This window comes from Hylobates moloch, unplaced genomic scaffold (assembly GCF_009828535.3).
Source record: "Hylobates moloch isolate HMO894 unplaced genomic scaffold, HMol_V3 SCAFFOLD_9, whole genome shotgun sequence".
Classification (NCBI taxonomy): domain Eukaryota; kingdom Metazoa; phylum Chordata; class Mammalia; order Primates; family Hylobatidae; genus Hylobates; species Hylobates moloch.
In genome coordinates this window covers 57,138,395-57,163,540 of record NW_026652284.1, presented here as the reverse complement: position 1 = coordinate 57,163,540, position 25,146 = coordinate 57,138,395, and the positions used below count along the sequence as shown (strand labels likewise).

Sequence of the window (25,146 nt, the reverse complement as noted above, 5' to 3'; positions counted from 1 at the left end):
CAAAACACAAAACTATAAAACTCCTAGAAGATAACATAAGGGAAAATCTGGATGACTTTGGGTTTGGCAACAACTTTTTAGATACCACACTAAAGGCATAATCTATGAAAGAAAGAATTGATAAGTTGGACTTCATTAAAATTAAAATTTTTGCTCTTTGAAAGATATTGTTGGAAAATAATGAGACAAGCCACAGACAGGAAGAAAAGATTTGGAAAATACATATCTGATAAAGGACTGTCATCTGAAATATACAAAGAACTCTTACAACTCTTACAAGCAAATAAACAACTCAATTAAAAAATTGGCCAAAGACCTTAACAGACACCACACCAAAGAAGATATACAGATGGCAAATAGGCATATGAAAGATTACATGTATGAAAAAATCCACATCACATGTCATCAGGGAAATGCAAATAAAAACAACAATGAGATACAACTACACACCTATGAGTATGGCCAAAATCCAGAACACTGACAACATCAAATGCTGGTGATGATGTGGGGCAACAGGAACTCTCATTCATTGCTGGTGGGAATGCAAAATGGTACAACCACTTTGGAAGACAGTTTGGTGGTTTCTTGCAAAACTACACATGCTCTTATCATACAGTCTAGTAATTGTACTCCTTGGCATTTATCAAAGGGAGTTGGAAATTTATGTCCACACAAAACCCTGGACACAGATGCTCATAGTAGTTTTATTTGTAATTGCCAAAACTTGGAATCAACCAAGATGTTCTCAGTAGGTGAATAAATAAACTGTGATATATCCAGACAATGATATATATGTTATTCAGCACTAAAAGGAAATAAACTATCAAGCCATGTAAGAACATAGAGAAAACTTAAATGCATATCACTAAGTGAAAGAAGCCAATCTAAAAAAACTACATACTGTTTGATTCCAACTATATGACATTCTGGAAAAAGTCAAACTGTAGAGACCATAAAGGATCACTGGTTTACGGGGGTCAAGGAGGCGGAAACAATGAATAGACTGGCACAGAAGATTTATAGGGAAATGAAACTCTTCTATATGATATTATAACGATGGATACATGTCATTATGCTTTTGTCCACACCCATAAAATGTACAACACCAAGAGTAATCCCTAATGAAAACTATGGTCTTCGAATGATAATGTTGTGTCAATACAGATTCATCATTGAACAAGTATACCACTCTGATGGGGGGGCGGTGATAATGAAGGAGGCTATACATGTGTCAGGGGAGAGGGTGTTGGGGAAATTTGCTGTGAACCTAAAACTGCTCTAAAATGTAAAGTCAATTTACATATACTTCCAATTATTGGATTTATTTTATTTTGCTTTTTACTTATTTGAATAAGGCATATGATCAGATCTAATTAGAGAAGTTCCAGAGAATGTTTATTATATCAATTATGAGAGTGACAAAAGCACTTCATTTAGGACAAGGAAATATTTTGAGAAGGATTAGGAACCATTACCTGAGGTTGATCTCAACTGCTGCTCTGTAAGGTCATCATCACAAGTCCTGGCTCCCAGTGAGGCAGTTTCTGCAGAAGACATCAGAGTGAAAGGTAATCAGCATGCCATATCTAGCTCTCACATCATGGCTAATATCACAAGAACCCAAAATTTGGCAGTCAAGAGAGATAAGTAGCAGGTGAAGCTCAGGTGAGTCTCCAGCACACCTTATATCCTAGTGAGCAGCAGCTGGCAAAATGAGCCCAAGGAGTGATAGGAGTAGATTTAATTCTTAATTATTAGCAGCACAGAACAAACACACTGGTAGAGAAAATATGGGATCAGGAAAGGCTCATTATGATTTTTGTCATTGGACTATTTGGCCAAGCCTACATTTCATAGGATTGTGTGTTGTAGTGACAATAGCACATTACATAAATTATGAGCATACTTTTACTTCTCTGATAAGGTACCAAAAAGAAAAGAAAAAATCATTACTGTATATGACAGCTGATGTGCCAAAGCAAACATCAGGCACTGGAGGGGGCTCCTGAAGAATAAGTCCAAGTCATCAGCAAATCCACATCTTTATTCTCATCTTTTATTTGAGCTTTAGAGCAAAAGTGCCAACAATGTCTTGGTTTACAACACTCAACACCAAACACAAATCATTATTGTCAACTAACTGCGTGATTCCTTTTTGCACCCTATTGTAGGGGAACCTATGGAATAAACAAAACAACTAGACTTCAGAAATTTCCTTCGACATCTCATTCCTTCTCCACACCAAGTCACCATCTGCTGTTGATTCCATTTTACCAAGTGTCTTGTCATGGGTGCTCTCTATTCCCTCTGTCTTCTTCTCTCTCCTGACCATTTCAGCAGCTTCTATAATCGTCTGTATGCCTCAAATTCCCAGTCTTCCCAATCCAGTCCTTCATAAAATCTCAAGAGCTATCTTTTTAGAAGATAGAATCTTGAGTACAAATCATTTCTCCATCACTTCTAGGTATGGGTGAATTACTTAGCCTCACTAAACCTCGAGTCCCTCATGTGTAAAATGAAGATATAATTATGTAAATAGTAACAGTAATAGAAAATAATACAACGAAAGGTGCAATATGATATAGTCTTTAAAGTCTGAAAAGACCAGATGTTATCAAGAAGTTAAAAAAAATGGTCACATAATTCTTAACTGCCAAAGGGAATCATGTTTATTTACTATTTCTAGCAATAGCATCTCTGGTTGATTCTGAAGGCTTTAATTAAACAAATAATTAACCTTGAAAATAGAACTGCATACCAAGGCACTATTATTGCATTTACTAATTGTTTTTCCTGCTGCGTGTAAAACCTTTGGCCTTTAGCAGTAATCTATTTAAAAACAGTACAATCATAATAAACACTCAGTGCCCCCCCCCCACCAAAAACCCATTATGTTAAATTCATCATGAAAGAAAAAATTTATTCTCAGTCTTTACTTATAAATCCACGAGTAGCTCCCAAATAAATCACAGCCTTAATGGACATCCTATACGTCACTCAAGAAGTCCACCTTCTTTCTCTTGACAACTTCTTATGAAGTTATGCCTTGATCAACGTGGTTCCTTTGACCTTGAATACCATTTTGTTCTTCCCTTGTGAGCCTCCTATTCTTCCCTCAGAACCAAAAGCACGTGAAACCTCTGTGCACCCGTGATGATTAGCTTACATGTATGTTTCAGCACTTATCATGATGTATTAATTTTTACATGGTCCAGGTATGTTTCCCCAATAAATTTCAAGTTGCTCAAATGCAGCTTTTCAGTTCCCAGATTCTCAAGTAAGGACAGAGTAAGACATCAAAGTCGCCTAAGACGCTTTGATACAAACTACTAACCTACATCCTATATCCTAAAACAGATGAATCTGAAGATGAGAATTTTCTTGTAGCTTCCCAGAGCTTCAGGACTCTAAATTCAGAGCTCTGTCGACTATACCACAGATAATACAAATGCAGATAATACTCCCTGCTCTCTCTCTATATGTGTGTGTGTAAAAACCATTTCTCCTTTTTCTAGTGAAGAATCAACATAATTTATCAGATAATCTCTACCACTACCACCACATACACATTTCAACGTATATACAGACTTGTTCAAAATGAATGTCAGTAGTACCTAGGTGACTTTGACCAAATGACTGCTATTCCTTAAAGATTAATGAAAATAAAAATAAAAGAACGACAAATTACTGAGTTCATATCTCTGCCAGGTACTGTGATAAGTTATTTGTATAGAAACCATCATGTAATCCTCACAATAACATAATGAGGCAATTATTAATCCTTCTTTTACAAATCAAGAAGCTAGAGCTTAAAGAGGTTAAAGTAATTTGCCTCAGGTCACAAAGTTAGAAACCAATGGCCTGGAATGAAACCCTTGTCTGTCTGGTATAAAAGTCTGTCAAATTTTCAATGTATCTAGTTGTAATACCACACTATTTGGGAGCCTGTAAAGGTTTTCCTAGTCTTAGCAAAGGCCGGAAACTAAGTTGTGGGGAAAGCAACATTTCTCTAGACCTGTGAAAATTCTGCCGTTTCATAACATATGTATGTTCCTTGAATATAAAATATAACCAAATAATAATTTGGTGCCATATTAAAGTTACTTCATTTGATAGTGATTTAATGAAATGTACAAAATGTCAAAATCAGAAACTGTTGTTTAATCTTACAAATTAGGTCATGTGGCACTTAGAGACTGCTCCAATGAGAGTTACTTGTACAGATAATTTCATAAAGGAATGTTTAGATCCTCAATAATGTTTCTCTCTTCATACAAATAATATAAATATTTTAATAAAGGAGCTTTTAACTTACAAAATGAAATGATTAATCTATATTCTTCTGCCTGTGTAAAATGAAAATGTTTAAAACCTAGTAATGATACATAGTATCTTACAATATATCACTTTAATAACTGGTCTGTAATAACAAATCTGATTGCTGTTAACATGATTTGTCTCTTTTGCTGGTGATTTAATTAGATTACTAATTTGTGTTCTCCAGCACCTGAGCTTCCTTGTTTTAATAGTATTTTTAAAAAATGCCATTGACTTAGTTTATCCACTATTCTACTCTATCCTGTCAATTTGATGATAATCACACATTTGAAAATTATGCCAAATTACGCTATTTTTATTAACACAATGTGGGAGTAATCAACATCATTTTCTGTGGAATAGTGTATTGATCATCACAATCGCCATCAACAACAACATTTTACAGAATATCTGCTCTGTGCCAAGTACTGAATGATATATTTATTTGCGTTATGACGCCCATAGCAAGTGATGGAGCTGGGATTTGAACCCACACAGTTTTATTTCAGGGATAGTTCTCTTAACCACAATGATATATTGAACCATAGTTTTTAAATCCTACAAGTAGCTTTCCTTTTTTTTTTTTGATTCTGCATTTATTTCTAGCATTCATTTTTGTCATTCTCACTCAGGCCTGAATTCTGCTAATCACCTATTTCTTTAGCTTAACCCAAATGGTTACATCTACAAAAACCAAGATTAATGCCAAAATGTTTAAGGTTCCCATTCCTTAAATGGAGTCTGGCTCTGTAACCCAGGCTGGAGTTCAGTGGCGCGATCTCGACTCACTGAAACCTCCACCTCCTGAGCCCCGGTTCAAGAAGCAATTCTCCTGCCCCAGCTTCCTCAGTAGCTGGGATTACAGCCACGCACTACCATGCCCAGCTAATTTTTGTATTTTTAGTAGAGATAGGGTTTCATCATGTTGGCCAAACTGGTCTTGAACTCCTGACCTTGTGATCTGCCTGCCTCGGCCTCCCAAAGTGCTGGAATTACAGGGGTGAACCACCGTGCCTGGCTGGTCAATTCCTTTTAATCGTAAGAATGAAAGTCCTCACAGCCCTCTCTCTCACTACCTTTTATTGCCACACTTACCCCTAAGCCTCTCCATAATGTCTCCAACTCATTACTCCTTTCTACCTTTTCCTTCCCTGTACAAGCAATATTTATTCTGGTAAGTAAACTGACAACTTTCAGGTATTTAATCTCAGTTCAAAAATCATCAAGTTCCCATCTGGCAAATCTTCTGCTCCTACCCGCCCCCCGCCATGGCTAATTGGGGTAACAATTTTGCAAAACTATAATCCATACAAATCTCATGGCCAGGGAAATATTTGGAATTTTAATTTTTTAACAGTCTAAATATTTATGCAAAGAATTATAAGATTAAGATATGAGAATAAATTTAACCTGTACTACACGATTTCAACAGCCATGGGCAAAATTTGGGATGCATTCAGCACACGTTTAGAGGCAACTGGAATTTTTAAAATAATGGATATATGTTCAAGTTGCCAAGCATAGTACTAATACTATTTGCCTACAAAACCTCCACATCTCACCTCCTCCCAATAATTTGCTAATGCATTAAACAATAAAGTATAGTACTATTCTTACAAAATGTTTAGCACATAAAATAAAACATATACCACCAGAGTAAATATTAAGCCAACTGGTGTAAAATAGTAAAGGGAAAGAAAAACATTTTCTGTATTCCTATGCAGCATTATGAATCCCATGTTATTTTCATTTACAATAAGCCCTACTCTTACTTTTTTTTTAAATTGCGGAAAAAGACTAAATTCTATGATAGAGTTCACATGTGTCAAACAACCTTCACACCACAACCCTTCTAGCCATGCCTTTTGTGTTTTACTTTTGAAGCTTCTCCCACTTCTACTGGAGCTAATGTGACTAACTTTAAAAGGATATTTTAGAGCCTATGAACATAATAAAAGATATTAGCAGCACTCTAATTGTAAACTAATAAATTATCTCTTTTGGAAACCTGTTAGGTGCTAGGCATGTATCCTGCATGTCCTTACTTAATCCTCACAGTAATCTGCAGCAGAAAAAAATCACCATGTTTATGGAAGAGATGAGATATCAAAGCTCAGACAGTTTAACTTTTTCCAAAGGCACAGAGCAGCAGAAGTGAGATTTGAATAAGTATCTGACTCCAAAGCTCTGTACCTCCCCGCTGGACAGCACTGCCTTTGGGCAGCCCTCAGGACTCCTGGGCCAGGCAGCCTGAAAACTAAATTATTTTTCTCCTCAAAAAAAAAAAAAAAAAAAAAAATAGCTCACATCGCTTCAAAGCAAATCATCATAACAAGCTTAATATTTAGAAGAATACATAAAATTCAACATTTATTATTATCTTAGTAGTTGATATTTTAACAATGCCCTCTGAACTTGTCTTGGCATTGCAAAAGTCAAGTCAGTGTGTTCAGATAAAGCAAGTTCACAATTCAAAATGATTTCAAGTGGTCTTCTCCATCCTTTCCCTATGCGGATACAAAGACTGCTCTTCTAAAAAGCTGAGCAACTCAGCATGCTACCAAATGGTTTTGAGTAACCAAGCAACATCATCTTTGTTGACCTGTAGTGCTTTCTCTCAAATTATTTCTTCCAGGCAGTAATAGATTGAAGTGCATTGGATGCTCCAGTGTCAATTATCTGAATGGGGCTGGATTTGTAATTTTTTATTTTCTGGAAAAGTAAAGCTCCTTTGCCCTGCCCTGTCTGTTTTTACCCAGAAGTTATTTTTACATAGTAGGGGAGTACTACCTCCTGGGGCATCCTCAGCCAGGAATTTGTGATCACTTCTTCCTGCTTCTTGAGTCATCTATGACCTCGGTGTAATGGGGCCTCAAAAGAATTTAATACGTTCCTGATATAAATTAGTTTCAATAAATTATTTACACATCTTCTTAATGTCTTATATTTTAAAGTGCTTTTATTAAAATGTTTTTCTTAAATTTACTAATTCCTCATGTATTTCTCCATATGAGAATCTATTTCATTTCTGATTGTTTTGAAATTAAAAGATCAACCGTCTGTGAGGATAATTTCAGTATAAAATTGTGTTTCCATCTATCAACCAGTTGCTCAATTATCTAGATTTAAGTCCTTATAGCAGGGGTCCCTAACTCTGGGGCTGTGGATCGCTCCTGGTCCATGGCTTGTTAGGAACGGGCCACACTTCAGGAGGTGAGCTCCTGCAAGCAAGCCTTATCGCCTGAGCTCCACCTCGCGTCAGATTAGAGGTAGCATTAGATTCTCATGGTAGCATGAACCCTATTATGAACTGCACATGCAAGCGATCTAGGTCGTGTGCTCTTTGTGAGAATCTAATGCCTGATGATATGAGGTGGAACGGTTTCATCCCCAAACCACCTACACCTGACCACTCCGTCTGTGGAAGAACTGTCTTCCGTGAAACCAGTTCCTGGTGCCAAAAAGGTTGGAGACCACTGCCTTATGGGATTCATCAAAATTTCTCTTTATTGTCTAGAACAAGTTTCATTCCTCAGCATACCGTGCTGGCTTTGCTAGGTTGCTCATCAGCATAGGAACTGATCCCTATCCATAAACTGATCCCTCTTCCACCCAATAATAGCCTTTGTTCATGCTGAGCACTGGCTAGTTATTTCAACTCTTTACTTCCTATCTCAAAACCAGCTTTTATTTTATTGTGGTAAGAACACTAAACATGAGGTTTACTATCTTAACAAATGTTTATGTGCACAATATAGTATGGTTGCCTATAGGTATAATGTTGTGCAGCAGATGTCTAGAACTTACTCCTATTACTTAACTGAAACTTTATGTCCTTTGTTTATAACTCCCCATTTCTCCTACCCCTAAGTCCCTGGCAACCACTTTTCTACTCTTTGATTTATAAATTTGAACTATTTTAAGTACTTTAGACTGCTTTAGTGGAATCATACAATATTTCTCTTTTCATGATAGGGTTCATCCAATGTTGTCTCATAGCTAGTTTTTAATTCATGAAAGCCTCTATTTTCTACTCCACAGTTACTAAGTTTTTCAAATAGCTGTATACTAGGTCAAAAGCCTTTTGAAACTATTTTTTAACAGAGAAGAAAAAAATAGTTATCCAGCAGTACTTCTTTATCTTTACTTCCTTTAATACTTTCAAAGACTCCTTACAGGGTGATATGGTTTGGATGTTTGTCCCCTCTGGAACTCATGTTGAAATGTGTTTCCCAGTGTTGGAGGTAGGGCCCAGTGGGAGGTGATTGGATCACAAGGGCAAATCCCTCATGAATGGCTTAGCACCATTCCCTTGGTGATAAGTGAGTTCTCACTCAGTTCATGCAAGATCTGGTTGTTTAAAAGAGTCTGGGACCTTCCCTTTCCCTCTCCCTTTTGATCCCACTCTTGCCATGTGATATGCCTGCTTTCCCTTTGCCTTCTGCCATGATTGGAAGCTTACTGAGGCCATCACCAAGAGCAGATACTGGTGCCATGCTCATACAGCCTACAGAACCATGAGCCAATTAAGCTTCTTTTCCTTATAAATTACTCTGCCTCAGATATTTCTTTATAGAGATGCAAAAACGGCCCAACATGCAAAGGTACCTTTACTCTCAAGCAAGCTGCATTTCTTTGGCTCAGTGATATTATTTGGTTCTTGGAAGCTTCCATAACTTCTCTTACACGTTCATCTCAAAGACTTGTGATGATAGGTGCCTCCAAGACTGCACTGTTTTTAAATGACTACAATCATAGAGTTGAATCAATGTCACAAGTTTTTAAAAATGCTTTCTTGACTCTCTAATTTCATAATTCCCAAAATTTTATTTTCATCACAATGAGTTACTTGGGCATATTTCTTTGGAGACATTATCCATGAAACCATCATTCACTCTTGCTGTGAAGAATCAGAGAACATAACCCCTGTGTTGAAATAATGGTCAATTCTTTCTTAACTATCTGAGATTTATTCTTTTTGCTTGAGAAGTTTGAGCAAGCAAAGATAAAAGGTGAAACATCAGTGACATAAAATTGCCAACTTCTGCTACGGCAACCCTGCCCTCAGAAACCTATGTTGTTCAAAGAAGTATTTCATTAGGAGAATGTTGGCTGCTCTTCGAGCAAGGAAGAAACGCCGTGGAGTTAAGAACCAAATCCAAATACACTTGGGCCTGAATCCCAGCTCCACCAGTTTCTAGCTATTTGATACTGTCCAAGTTACTTAACCTCCCTGACATTCAGGATTCTATATGTGAAAGTGGAAACAGTAGTAAGTTTGTAGGATGGTATTAAGGAGCAAAGTTAATAAATACAAAGTGTGTAGTATTGAATAAGTAGTAGTTGTACCTATGTATAATTCTTCTCTGGCTTTGATCAATCCTGCCAAACACAGGTTAGTCAAAGAAAAGACTATATCAATTTGGTACTATGGCTTTTTAGATTGTATTTATAAGTAATGTACTCTGTCCATCAGTTAAGTTAGTGTTTTAGGCCTTTAAAATATCACTATTATTTGTGCAGATATTTTGGAGGTAGCAAATGTTAACAAGACTAAACACCAATTTCTTAAGCATTGTGGTTTGAAAGTTTTTTTTTAAGTAAATCCCTAAGCAAATTTTACACATGCTGCAATAAAAGCAGTATGTGTATCAATTTGTAAAGGCTTGGCCTTTTACAAAAATCATAGTGAGGCTCGCAGTGACTCACTCCTGTAATCCCAGCACTTTGGGAGGCCTAAACAGGAGGATCACCTGAGCCCAGGTGTTGGAGAGCAGCCTGGCAACAAAGTGAGACCCTGTCTCTACAAAATGTAAAAATAATTAGCCAGGTAGAGTGGCACACGCCTGTAGTCCCAGCTAATCCAGAGGCTGAGGCAGGAGCATTGGTTGAGCCCAGGAGTTTGAGGTTACAGTGAGCTATACTCATACTACTGCACTCTAGTCTCAGCATCAAAGTGAGACCCTGTCTCAAAAAATGAAAATAAAAATAAATAAAAATTACCATAACTGAATATGAACTTTGAAGGACTGGTAGTAATACACAAGTTAGCCCTAGGTAGGTTTTTTCCTTGCAAAAGAAGGGATCCTCTGCTCCCCACACCAAACTTCCACCATCCACCCTCCGATAAGAGAAAAACTTGATGAGAAGTTACAAACAATCTCAGAATATATAGGCCTGCAAATGTGGCAGTCTGCAAAACTAAAAATTTTCATCTGTACACAAATATTGGATTTGAGTAATTTTCTAGATTATTCCCCATGTTGCAGTCACCTAAATCATATGCCTTACTGAACACACCATTAAGACACAAAACATTTACTTTTCTTGAAAACAATTCATAATGAAACCAAAGATAGATAATACTTTAGAGCTTTCACAAAGGCAGTGTTTAATAGGAAATGCATAAAATAAGAAGCTCAGTAAGGAACGCTTTTCTTCAATCTGTAAAAATTTAAACTGATCTATTAATATGTTGGCACCAGTGTACTCATCTGTAAAATGGGGATACAATTACCTTCTTTCTTGCTATTGCACCTAGTCACTGTAAGAATGAAATGTAAGTTGCTATCACCATCCCTAGGTACTCATGCAAAACAAATAAATAAAATCTTGCTAGTATACTTTCTAAATATTTAATGTTTATATAACCTGCCATGGAATGGATCGCTACTACTTATAATAAACTACCCTTTACAGTTACATACATGTGAGAAATTATTGCTTCTCATAGGTAGGGTTATTTATTTTGTGAATTATATATGGCCATAAAAGAAAATCCTCAGATAACTAGGTAATGTTTTTTACCAACATGATAATTGTTGAAATAAATTTGCCATTAACCTAAGATGCAGTAAAGTTTCCTAAATTCTATGTAAATAATCCTTGGCTTGGAACTTTCTGCATCTCATCACATTCAAAAAGGTCAAATTTATATAGTTATATACACCAAATTATACTTATGAGAACTAATCTAGGCAATGATGGATACAAACATAAGTGAAAGAAATCTGGAAAGGAAAAGTTAGTGAAAGTATTCATAGCCCCAGAAAAGGAAGATTAGAAAAGCTAGCTTGGAGCCAAGAATGAAAAATGTGCTATTGGAACCTGCCATGAATTTTCAAGACAATACTTATGCATATCCATGAAATGTTTATTTAATAAATCATTCATTAATGAGCAAACAGATTGATGAGATTTGGCACACTGCTCTCTTTGGACTGTGTGAGCAGTAGAAAAAATGGTTTCTGAGACATAGCCAATTTATTTTTTCCTGTGCCTGGATGCATGTATTGGCAAAGAGTTCCTTGGATCTTGGCAGCATGGGGGTTTTAAGCAGAGGTGCCATGATCATATTTTCATCTGTGGGATGCCGTGCAGAGGATTAAATAGAGGAAGAGGTGTCTTGCTGTTAAAAAAAAGAGACACACTATAGCATCCATCACACTTCAAATTATAACTGTCTGGAAGAAATCATAGAGAAAGGTAGAACAGTCATTTCGTTTGAGAGAAAAGAAATGTTAAAAAGTCCAAGATTAGGTCAAGAGAAAAGATGATAAACTCAATTTTGAACATGAATTTGAGTAGAGAGATTTAGTAAACATATAAGTTTATGGGACTAGATCTTGGAAGAGAAAAGTGAGTTGAATATATTTGAAAATGTTATTAACCAATGACTTGTGAGTAAATGACACTTCTTAGAATATATAGAGTATGGACGATGAAGGCTAAGGGCAAAACTCTAGGGAACAAAAATTAAGAAATTAAGTGACACTGAAGGATGACAAAAGATACTGAGAAAGAACAAAGAGGGGCTGGGAGTGGTGGCTCATGCCTGTAATCCTAGCACTTTAAGAGGCCAAGATGGGGGATCACTTGAGGCCAGAAGTTCAAGACCAGCCTGGTCAACACGGCAAGACCCCATCTCTAAAACAAATAAAAACGAAATTAGCCAGGCATCGTGGAGCACACTTGTAGTCCCAGTTACTCACGATGCTGAGGTGGGGAGGATCGCTTGAGCCCAGGAGTTTGAGGCTGCAGTGAGCTATGATCTTGCCACTGCAATAATGAGACCATCTCAAAAAAAAAAAAAAAAAAAAAAAAAAAGAGGTAGACACAGGATCGGGGAGTGATTGGTAAAATAGTGGCCAAAGGAAAAAAACCTTGGAATCACAAGTATAAAATTATACAGAGAAGTCAAGTAAAATAAGGTCATTGTCGATATTGTCAGAGATGATGGTGGCTTGGACCAAGGAGGCAGTAGAGAAACTGGTATATATTTTGAAAGAGCAGTAGATAGGACTTGCCAATGGGTCTAATGAGGAATGGGAGAAAATGAAAAGAATCAATGATTACTCCAATGTTTTTGGCCCAATAAATAAGAATTAAGATGCCATTTACTAAGATGAGGGAAAATGCAGGTGGAACAAGTTGGGAGTAAAAAGAAGGTCTGAATATGTTTAGTTTGAGAATTTTTGTTTATATATGCAAGTAAAGGTGTCAAGTAGGCAAGGGTATGAAGGGGTGTGTGTATGTGTGTGTATGTAGAGAGACAGGGACAGAAACAGAGAGAGATAGAGAAACAGAGAGCAAGTGGAGGGGAAGAGAGGGCAATGCATTAATGGTAGTTTAAGTTTTTGAGATGAGATCGAATGAGATAACCTAGAGAATGAGGGTCCGTGATTGAGCCTGGGATTCACTCCTACACAAAGCATACCAAAGCTGGGGGCACTATAGCAGTCTACAACCAGATGCAAGAGGTGATTTATCATTGACAATATTTGGAAGCACCAGTACATGGTAAAAACAAAAATACAACAGGCCAACTTTTAGTCAATTTTATTACTGTTTTTTCTTCATTTTAATTCCCTACAGGGAATGTATTGTTTTTATTGCCTGTGCTGAGGTGAAAGATTCCCACGATTTCCTCCCAAAACAAGGAAGCACCAATGAAGAAAATTTATCAGGAATGAGGTAGGAGAAAACCAAGAGAGAATGTGGTATAGACAGCCTAGTGAAAAAAAAAAATCTCCAAAAGAAGGAAGAGGGCAGCTTGTTAAAAGCTGCTAGCTATTGTACTTAGGTGGACTAGGAATTGGTCATTAGGTTTGCCAAAGAACAGGTCAACAGCGTCCTTGATCGGAGCTTCTTTAGTACAGCGGTGTGAGTGCAAACACCTCCTGAACGTGGATAGAAAGGAAAAAGAAGATGAAAAAAATGGAGATGTCAAGTGTGGAAAATTCTCAGAAGAGTCTGCTGTAAAAATGACCAGAGAAATAGGGTGGTATCTGAAGGTAGATGTAACATTAGAGAGGGTTTTGTAAGTAGGGAGATACAGGGAAGGTTGAAATGATGATGAGAATGAGCTAGTGGAAAGGGAATAATTAATAATGCAGAAGAGAGTGAAGCAGTGACAGGTGTCATAGGATGGACCTAGGTGTAGATGTCTGAAAAACATTGAGGATGAAAGTCAAATTACCACAAAAGTCAATGAAATGGAGACTAGGGCTTATCATCCTGAAGCTGGAGATTAGGATTATGACAATAATTGGGGAGGAGAGTTGGCAGAGTAGGAAGGACAGAGAAAAGAGGCACCGAAATGGATGCGAACAATACAAGACAGGGACTAAAAAAGAGATTCAGAAAGCAGAAGCCATTTGGTTTTAGCATATAATACACACCTATTGCCTGTTTGTGATACACAGTGACTGTAATCATTTTTGTTGCATAAAGATCTGGCTAGAAATCCTATCTAGCTATGAGCCAACACCACTACTTTTTCATTGTAGGTATCACGGAGGCTATAAGCAATAAAACTTATCAACAAAGATGAAAATCCCTGTGGAACATAAACACTTTCCTATTAAACTCTTAAGTTTTATGGCAATACTATCACACTGTAATTTTTGTAATATTCCCGAGTTTGATCAGAAAAACTAAACTATATATATATAATGCATATGGCACATGTATTTTAGGATGTTGGCACAAGATCATTAAAAGGCCTCAGAAGTGCGTGGCAAATTGGTACTGTTTTCCACACACCCATTAAATTTGCTGTCATGACTAATCAGATAAAGCATGTCATAATCATCACTGGTGTAAAAGGTGACATATAGGCTGAAGTCACACTGCCATAAACATCTTATGATTCAAACAAAACATAATTGTGCAAAAGAGCAAATACATCATTATAATACATGATAACAGCAAGTAGTAGGGGAAAATGAACTTAAGTATGAACAATTAATTCATAAATGATTACCAGAATTCAAAAGTACGAAAAGGTGCAAAATATATGGTAATCTGAAAAAAATCAAAAATGTATTTGGAAGGATGAGGATATTGGTGGTAAAGAAATTGAATTTTTAAAATCACTTATTTTTGTTTACTTCACATATACAAACTAGAAGTAAAAACATCTCTACTATGGTAAATAATTTCAGCCAAAGGCAGAATTCCCTTTGGGGGATTTTTAACAATGCTGTTACTAGGACGTAGAAAGAATAGTCAAAGTACATTCACTGAAAAATGTAAGTAACATGGGAATAAACTGCATCTTTTATATGGCCAATATTTTTGTAATGTTCTCATACATTTTATATCTCTTTACTCTGATCCTCACTTTTGTCCTCAGAGGAAGCAGATATTGTATCACCCCAAATACTCTAGAACTCTATTTCCAGAGAGAAGAAAACCGACCTCTAATTTGCCCAAGTTGCTTGCAAGGGTTGAAAATACACTGCTTTTTGCATACAGTATTAATTGTTGGGAAGAATCTCTTATATATATCCACAAAATTAGAATGTAATAGGGTGAGGCCAAATGAAATATTGGAGAATCAGTTTTCATTTGTTCCACGGCACCCCATCTTTCCTGTGATACCCGTGAAAGGGTTGCACAATACTTATAAGCTGGTGCTGGGACACTCTGTCTTCCTTCTTCCTGCCAAATGCATGGAGGTAATCCTGTCTCACCAAAAGTCCTATAGACAGGGACAAATGAACTTCTCCCCATTGTTCTCCCACAAGAGCGGCACCCACCACGTATGCTCCATTTCACCTCATGTCTAGTTCACCTAATGGCCTAGTTCTGGGTTTATTTATATTTACATATTCAAGGAGTATATATTGAACACTTACTAGGTGCAAGACACCCTGATAGTCCCATTATGGAAGTTCCAAAAGAAGAGTTTATAGCTATTTCTGTTTAATCAATCCTTTTTATTTAGAAAGATATAAAAATGACTTACATTATTCCACATTCCATAAAATATTTCCACTTTATTCAGCATAAATGACATTAATAGGCTAACATAAGTTCTAAATGTTACAAATAAAACAGAGCCCCTAACACTGTTTTATTAAAACTACCAAAAGCCCATTAAAATCATGAGGAAAAATGAATACCTTTTTGTGAGTTTAAAAAACAAAAAAAAACAACAAAAAAAACCTTTATGAGCACATTACTTCCCCTCCCCTTCCCACACTAGTTTAAAGCATTTTGTCTGAAAGGGGAAAATGTAGTGCCTTACTATCAGGGCCCCTTCACCGTGCCTAATCAGCTGTGAAGTTTTCTACAGTCACCAAGCTTCAACCTTTAGTGGGACCCTGGGCTCCTCCTTCATTGCTTCTATTTAGTTGATAAGTTTACTCTGGATTTCTTTTTATTTTTATTTTTTTTAGGCAAGGTCTCGCTGTGTCACCCAGGCTGGAGTGCAGTGTCATGAACATGGCTCACTGCAGCCTCAACGTCTTACGCTTAATGGATCTTCCTGCCTCCTGAATAGCTGGGACTACAGAAATGTGTCACCTTGCCTGGTTAATTTTTTAATTTTTATTTTTAGTAGAGACAAGGTCTCCCTATGTTGCCCAGGCTTGCTTAGTCTCAAATTCCTGGGCTCAAGTGATCTTCCTGCCTCAGCCTCCCAAAGTGCTGGCATTATAGGCGTGAACCACCGTGACTGTTCTAGATTCATTTTTAATGCTCTTTTCTATATGTTGGGCCCTACCTCAGTGTCAGCCTCCCAGTATGTTGACTGGCTTTGAATGAGCTCTCTGCCTCCAGTTCCTCTTGCTTCCTAAAACACCTCTTCAACAACACCATTCATACAATCAAAAGCTTTGGTACTTTCTTATTTTCTCCTTTATCAAATCCAAACTTCTTTGCTTGGCTTTCAAGGCATTCCATAATCTTAACTAGTTAATTTTTATTGCTTTCTCCTAAATGGTCATTAATAGTCTTTTAGTTTAGTTTCTTGCTTCTCCCGCAGTCTTACCAATTGTCTGTCATCTCTGAGTCTGCATCATGCCATTCCTCCTCTTAACCCTAAGGACAATGCCAAAATAAACAAGCAAATAAAGAAACACACAAAGAGAGAAATAAATAAAACCTTATTTCATTTTCCTTCCCTACTCAATTTTCATGTCCTCATACCTCCATCAGCCATATCAAATCCCAGTTTCAATGTTCCTCTAAACATTACTGAACTTGAATTCCCTCAAAATGTCCTAATTTACCTGGTTTATGGTGACAAGTTCATTGATTCTGTCCTCTAGGCAGCCTCTAAACTCCTTGAGGGCAGGGAACTTTCACTTTTCTATCTCTCACAGCCCCAGGCCAAATGCTAAACGCAGAGCTGTTGCTCAGCGGATTCCTTTCAAGTGATTTCTACAACCAATAATGGCAGTAATAGAAGAATCTTCCAGATACTAAAGAAGGGTCCTTTTCTCCACTTCATTCTGATTCTGATTCCAATTATTTATTAAGTATTTGCCACATTTACTATTAGATGCAAGTATCTGGTATTCTTGCTTAATGGGACAGGAGTTTAAAATCCAATTGAAATAGGCTAAAGAGGGAGACAAGTTCTTCACGGTTATATACCAGCTTTGTTAGCAATTCTTTCTCCTTTTCTCTCCCGATACACATTGTAGAAATAAGTTACCCTGCACCGTTTTCCTTTTCCTAGTCCCTTCTTGTTACTGGTTTGTGAATGTGTAAGTTGTATGCATTTAATTCTTTGAAGTCCAAACACATTCTTGCTTGAAAGAAAAGCTCTGGAGGATGAAATAAGAGTATACAATTATTGCAAAATGGTAATAAAATCACCTCCCCACGCTTCCCTTGAGAACATGGTCAAGGAAGATCTGGCTGAGAGGGCTGAAACAGACTGTCAACTTGACTTTTAATTTTATGAACTATGAGAATTTGGACAAAAAAAAATCTTCAAAGGGTCAATATCATTTCTACAAATGAGAAGAAGACTGAGTGTGAAAAGGCTGCTTTGAAGCAGGCTCGGAGGAAAAAAATCTTATGAGCAAGCATCAATAGTACTTTCTCAATTTCTCATTTTTTTTTCTTTAAAGGGGATTTTATGTCTTTTAAGCACAGGAATTGCAGTTAAAAAGTATTTTATAACCCTTAAAATGAGAACATTTGCCTATTAAGCTCCAACAATCCACAATATTCTATCTGTAAAGCATATCATTTGGCCTCCTGCTGTTTCATTTAACTTTAGCTGAACCTTTTTTTTAAAGTGTTTCCTAATCTACCCTAATTTGCTTAACCCCTGATCTGCCATTTCTCAAACTGTTTGTTTACATCTCACTGGAAATGTGTAACAGTTAACAAAGTGTTTTAAGAACTAGAAATAATGATAGAGTTAGACATTTTAATTCATAGCATAAAAGACATTTAAGGCAGGGCGCGGTGGCTCACGCCTGTAATCCCAGCACTTTGAGAGGCCAAGGCGGGCGGATCACCTGAGGTCAGGAGTTCCAGACTAGCCTGACCAACATAGAGAAACCATGTCTCTACTAAAAATACAAAAATTAGCCGGGCATGGTTGCAGGCGCCTGTAATCCCAACTACTCAGGAGGCTGAGGCATGAGAATTGCTTGAACCTAGGAGGCGGAGTTTGCAATGAGCCAAGATCGTGCCACTGCACTCCAGCCTGGGTGACAAGAGCAAGACTCTGTCTCAAAAAAAAAAAAAAAAAAAAAGACATTTAAATTAACACACATGCACTCACAGCTCAGTTACAGCTCCCTAGGTGGCAAGAGCCATATCTGGCTAGGAGCTCCTAAGATGAAAACAACCTTCTTGTGCCCTCAAGGAGCTTGAATCTGGAGAAGGAGACAAAAAAAACCACCCACTATTATGAGAAGTGATATGCAGGTAATAGGAGCCAAATATTCTTGAGGCAAAAGAACCCAGAACAATCAACTTGGTGGGAGAGGGAAGAATCGGTGCAACATGTATCTTATCCTCTATTATGACATTTAAAAAAATGTTCTATCTAGGAGAAACAGTTTATAGACAAATGATAAAATAAGGACAATGTTCATCTTTTAAAACCTTCTATTCAACCTATATAAATAGCAAAATATGATACAAATAAATAAAGCAATGCTGAATTGGGAATTAGAAGCTCGGGTTGCACTATGAATTAGCTTTGTGACTTTGAGTCATGAAACTACAGGGAGCCTCTGCTTCCTCAGCTGTTAAATGAGGGGGTGGACCTAGGTGAGTTTTAAGGATCCTTTTGGCTTTCCCATTATCTGAACATCTGCAATTATTTTTGTCAAATTACAGGTACTAGCAACAAGGTTAACGACAAGACCTGATAAGACTGGACAATAATTCACCTTTACCTCATACATGTTACTTGTGAGTGCTATGGTTTGGATGTTTATGTCTCCCCCTAAATTCATATGTTGAAATCCTAGCCCCCCAAGGTAATGGTATTAAGAGGTGGGGCGTTTGGGTTTAGTGTCTTTATGGAAGAAATTGCAGGCCAGATGCAGTGGTTCAAGCCTATGATCTCAGAACTTTGGGAGACCAAGGCCAGAGAATTTCTGGAGCCCAGTAGTTCAAGACCAGCCTGGGCAACATAGTAAGACCCTATCTCTACAAAAAATAAAAAATTAGCCAGTCATGGTGGCACGTGCCTGTAGTCCCAGTTATCCCAGAGGCTGAGGCAGGAGGATCACTTGAGCCCAGGATTTCGAGGCTACAGTGAGTCGTGATCATGCCACTGCACTCCAGCCTGGGCAATAAAGCAAGACCCTGTCTCAAAAATAAATAAATAAATTTTAAAAAATAAAATGCAGAGTGATAGCTAATCCCTTCCACCATGTGAGGATACTGCAATAAGGTGCCATTTATGAGAAAGCAGGTCCTCACCAGACATCTAATTGGCTGGCACCTTGATCTTGGACTTCCCAGCCTGCAGAACTATAAGAAACAAACACCTGTTGTTTATAAGCTACACATTGTATGGTGTTTTGTTAGAGCAGCCCATACAGACTAAGACAGTGAGCTTATATTTACAACCTTCCTTTCTCACATTCCCTTTCACATTATTAGCCTTCTGGTCCTTTATATTTGCGTAACCCTTAATACTTTTCAAAGTATGTTCATATTCATTATCTCAAGTCTTCTGAGTAACTCCTCCACATTCTAACCATACTGCAAATAATTTCCCTCACTCTCTTGCTAGACCTACCTCTTATAACCTTATTCATTCTTATTTCATATTACTCTGCTTTATGCTTAACTCTTTTCCCCTTTCCTTTCTTCTAAAGGGACTAGATACATCATTTTCTACCTCCTTTCCACCCTCTTTCTCCATTACAGGCTATTCTAAATCACTGAAGTGAATTTGTTTTGACTGAGTGCTTAAAGCTGAAACCTCAAAGAACAGAAGCACAAAGGTGACTCTGGATACTACTACTGTCAGTTTGATTTAGAGACCGTCTTTCTAAGATGGTTTCCTCAAAAATACAATGGCCCTAGGAAGCTCTGAAGTTAGGAGCTTGAATGAGGGGAAAAGAGGTTTGTCCGTTCAGGCAGGATGCTAGAGAGGCACCAGTCCCTCACTTGAATACATGGTCAGATTAGTGGAGTGGGGTTTCAGGGATGGCATTAAACACAGTAATGCCAAAGAGAGTGGCTCCATCTTTCAAAAGGTAGTTTAGGTATATATCAAACTATATTTTTCTAATTTTCTTTCAGCATTCTTAAGGAACAGCATTTGTTTTTCAAAAGTATTAGTAACCTAGTGGAAGTTATAGACCTTCTTCGTATAAAACTGTACATACGAATAATTTTGTAGACAATTACAAGAAGCCATGGAATTCCTGGGTCCATGGGTCTCAGGTTAATGAGCTTTGCACAGATAGCCTAAATAAGCTCTTTTGTGGATGTTACATAACTCTAAGAAAAGTAATCTCCATTCTCTTTTATCACATTGATGTAAAACTTTTTCATTTACCAGAAAACCAGGAATTAAGTCATCTAATTGCAACAGTCACAATGTTTTAGCTTCTTTTTCGTTTTTAATAATTATTAATGAGAATGTTGGTAGGGCAGGGTGGTATACACCTGTAATCCCAGCTGCTCAGGAGGCTGAGGTGACTGATCACTTGTGCCCAGGAGTTCAAGGCTGCAGTGAGCCATGATTGCACCACTGCACTCCAACCTGGGTGACAGTGTGCGACTCTGTCTCTAAAATCTTTTTTTTAAATAAAAAAAAAGACAATGTTACGGAAGAATAGCATGATGCAGGTTATTGTCAAACTACATGGACATGTCTACATGAAGACAAATTAGCTCATCATTAATATAAAAGCAAAAAGAACTCCTCTTTTAAAGAAAAAAAAGATTGCATTTTTTTCTGTAATATAAAGTCCAAAAGGAAGCTAATTTTTTAAACTGAAATAATCAAATGCTTTGGAATCATATGCTTACATACTCTCAAGAAATGTTATTCTAGGAGCCCAGAAGTGCTAATGGGCCTCTCCAAACACTTAACTCTTACATAGAACACAGGTTATTAAATATACAATGAATAACAACAGACAAATGTAACCTAGAGCATGTAGATTACCAGGAGAACATCCATTGTTTCTGTATTCTGGCTAGTTTCGGGCATAATCTTGAAAATTTCAGTTCTAGACAAAAAATATTTTCAAAAAGGCATAAAAGTTCCAGTATGCAAAACAACTTCATAAAATGTAATATGTATTATACAAAAAGTAGGAAAAATTTTGATTTGAAAACCAAACTTAAGAGGAAGAAGAGATTTTAATCTTTCAGCTTGGTTTCTAAATAAAGTTGATTTCCAGACATACTTTTTAATTCTCCAAAAATCTCAACCACAAATTTTATCACCTAAATACCTAAGAGAAATATGAAAACAATGAAAGATGATGATATTTTTGGCTCACTAACTTTTGTAAAGTTCTTTTTCTTCTTATAATAAACTTGTGAATATTCTCAATAAAAGAAAATTCTTACGAGACTGTACCGGGGAAAAAGGTGCCTTTAGAAAAGTTTAGGAAAATCCAGAAGTAGAAGAGATTGAAAACTAATAGTGTTTATTTCAAATCATTTGCTAAGAAACAGAGAGTTCTTACCCCTCCCCCAATAAATCCCAAAGTCAAGATTTTCTTACAAAATACAAAAGCATGTTTAAAAGAGTATAAAGAAACAAATTTTTAGAATTTTTATTTTTATGCATATGTATATGATATTAGTAGCATTAAAGATCCTGAGAAAGGCCATGAAGCATTTTAAAAATTGAGGCTTTTAAATATCACGATAGTATATAATTCTTGCCTCACAGCTGCCACCACTATCTTAAACGTTCATAATAATAGTTACCATTTGCAAATATGTTAATAAAGCTTAACTGGCTCTTGAGAAAATTAATCTAGTTGAATGCCATCAAATACATTTTTTAAAAAACCATAAAACAACAAATTTTACCTGCAATTGTAAATTACATAATATGTTAGACAGAAAAACTCATTCACTGTATACCATGAATTCATTTTTTTCCTTACAATCTTTATGGAACCTAAAAATATAACTCTTTCCTTTCTTTAACTCATTGAAGTTAAAAGATGGAGATAAATGCTTAAAAATTACAGATTTTTGAGGGTACATATAAAATAAACATTTATGACTATTAGTTAACATGGATAAAAAGTAAAAATATCAATATTCATTTTCTGAAAAGCATATTTTCTGTTTCTTAAATTTGGCTTAATAATACCTAATGCTACTTACTGTATGAGAAATTTAAAACCTAAGTTTGTTAAATATACTTGTACTGAAATCCAACTAAAAGAAATAATGCCTGTTCTTTATTAGACAATATGTACAGACCTCAGAGTTCCACTGCTAAGGTTGAGAGTGCACAACTCTACTCATTACAAGTCTAAAAGTTTCATGAGTTTCACCCCAGGTATCACAAGCTAAAATTCCAGGCCTCTGTGTCATTCCCTGAAACATCTGCAACAGAATTTAAAATTCTTGATAAATGAGACAAGCAAAAGCATTTACTTAATTAGATTTTTAAAGCATATTTATTAACTCATGAAGTAAATCAATGAAAAGTTTTATACCAAAAAGCAACGTACAAACATACAATACAACTTAATCTTTCATTTAGAAGTTGATGCCCTAGATGTTTTTTACTTAATGCAATTGTAAACATGATTTTCGTAATTTTGGCTCAATTAAATACAAGCTCATGCTAAAAATAATTAACTCATAAAATTAAATTATTTTAAAGCAATTGAGATAGGTGTATTCTTGACCTTGATGGGGTTTTCTGTTTCTTATAATCTACAAGGAATCCAAAATACAATCTACAACTTTTTTTTTTTTTTTTTTTTTGAGACGGAGTTTCACTCTTGTTGCCCAGGCTGGAGTGCAATGGCGGGATCTCGGCTCACAACAACCTCCGCCTCCTGGGTTCAAGCCATTCTCCTGCCTCAGCCTCCGGAGTAGCTAGGATTACAGGCATGCGCCACCACGCCCGGCCACAATCTATAACTTTGTATACGTATGTATAACCTAATAACCTAATGCATAGAAGCATCTGATTATATGTTTATCTGGAGTAATCTGTTTTGGTGTCTTTCCTGCCAAACCACCTCTGGTGTTTTAAGCAGGGCAATGACAGCATACACCTTCTTGTTATTATTTATGTACAGAAGGCCAAACCAAATGTCTGGGTGGGTCTCCAAACACATAAAATCAGTAGTTTTTTTTTCCATCCACAGGACCCAATTACATTTAAATAAACTAACTCCTAGTGAAAGATTGGCTCTAACAGAGAATACCACACAACCACAGACACTGAAATGAAATCACAGTCACAAGTATAGAAGCCACCAACATAATGTTAAAAATAGTCTGTAGTACATCCTCATACACACATGGACAGTCAAATAATGCACATTAGTTATGAAAAGAAACTGCTCCTTTTCTTTCTACGAGGTGCATCCTTCGTGAAGATTTCCTAATTTTAAAAGTTTTCTGTCTCAGGCTAAATGTGTAAAAATACCAGCAGGGGCCCTAAGGGCTCCTCTCCTCACAGAGGCAGAAAAACTGTCATGTGGGGCTCTGGCTTTAAATGGGTGGATCCTTTAGCTGATCCTGGAGTGGCAGTGACTGACAAATGTGGGAAAGTCCTTAGCTATGAGATGAGGGTTTAGCTTGTGGGCTCTTGGTCAACTGAAAGGTTGCATTCAATGTAAATTATAGGACTGCTCTTTAGATATATGCTGCTTCCCACTAGGTGAAAGTCAAGCAGAGCGTCACGCTCATTCAGAGATGGCCTGGTGGTAGCTTCTTAGCAAGGAGGGGAAGCGAGGCAGCCATGAGCAATTATTATCGCCATCTCTGAAGGACAGAAAGGAAGGAAGGAAACATTTTTATGGAGATCTATATTAAATTTCCTTTTTAAAGTGCCTCTATGTATTTCTCGTTCCAATTTATATGAAAAAAATATTAGTTTTAAAACTACAACAGAACTGGCAGTAAATATACCCACAACAATTGTTCTTTTATTAAATATTTATTGAAATAAATTCCTGTGCTTTCTCATTTTTCTTCTTCTGGTTCCAATATTTATTTACAGCTGATTATTAACATCTGCCAGTGTAACGGTTTCATCCATACAGAAGCCGAAGGGTAAAAAAGTCACACACACCCTTCTAACGTGACCTGTAGTTAGACAGAAAACAGTTTTCCCAGTCACTGCTTGGCTTCCTGTCTGTGACCTCTGAAAAGCATTGGAGGCCAGGGTTAATGGCCTTTCCAATCTCTGTGATAAGAATTCATTTTGTTCTATTACCAGCAGTTATCTGAGGAGCCTGCTGCATCACTTCAGCAGGGTTCAATCAATGAGAGGACCTAATGAAGTAACCAGCTGTAGCTCTATTTCCCTGGCCAGCTCTATCAGACAAATAAGATCTATCAGTCACATCTTAAGGCTGATCCTAGACACAGCATCTTCACATGCTGAACTCGTATGCATATGAACTAATGATACCCCGCCATTTCTTTTAAAGCTTCCCTTTTGATATAGCTTTTGTAATGCTGAAAATGAAATGAAATAAGTTCTGAGATGTTATTTTAAGAGGACAACAATGCAAGATTAAATAAGAATGAATTTGCAGGACAGTTAAAGAGTTTATAAAAATAACAAATGTCAAAATTATGTGGCATCCCAGCTTAGGCTCTTAACTTGGCAATTCTCAAATATTTACACTTTAGGTTGATATTTTTTAATCTTCAAAAAAAGGGGAAGGATGAAAAGTTACTATATTCAATTTTATCATATTTATTGATAGAAGTTTAATGATAGGACTTGCATTTTTGACTGGGTCTTTGGAATAAAAATACAATTATGCTGTATTTTTTACTTTTTGGTCAAATATCAATCAACGTAAGACCGTAAGTTAACTCTGGGTTATTTTATATTATCAAATATCACTAATCACACAAATTCTATTATTTATACATTTTAAT

At 36.6% G+C, this 25,146-nt stretch overlaps 1 protein-coding gene across 2 annotated transcripts in view; it reads right to left on the bottom strand.

Annotated features, from left to right (window-relative positions):
* The window catches only part of ZFHX4 (zinc finger homeobox 4), a 185,923-nt gene that overhangs the window by 32,704 nt on the left and 128,073 nt on the right, over positions 1-25,146 (bottom strand). For both annotated transcript variants that reach the window (XM_032759883.2, XM_058444291.1), the window contains exon 5: positions 1,476-1,544. In XM_032759883.2, the coding sequence (XP_032615774.1) occupies positions 1,476-1,544 (69 nt within the window). The remainder of the gene's footprint in view (positions 1-1,475; positions 1,545-25,146) is intronic.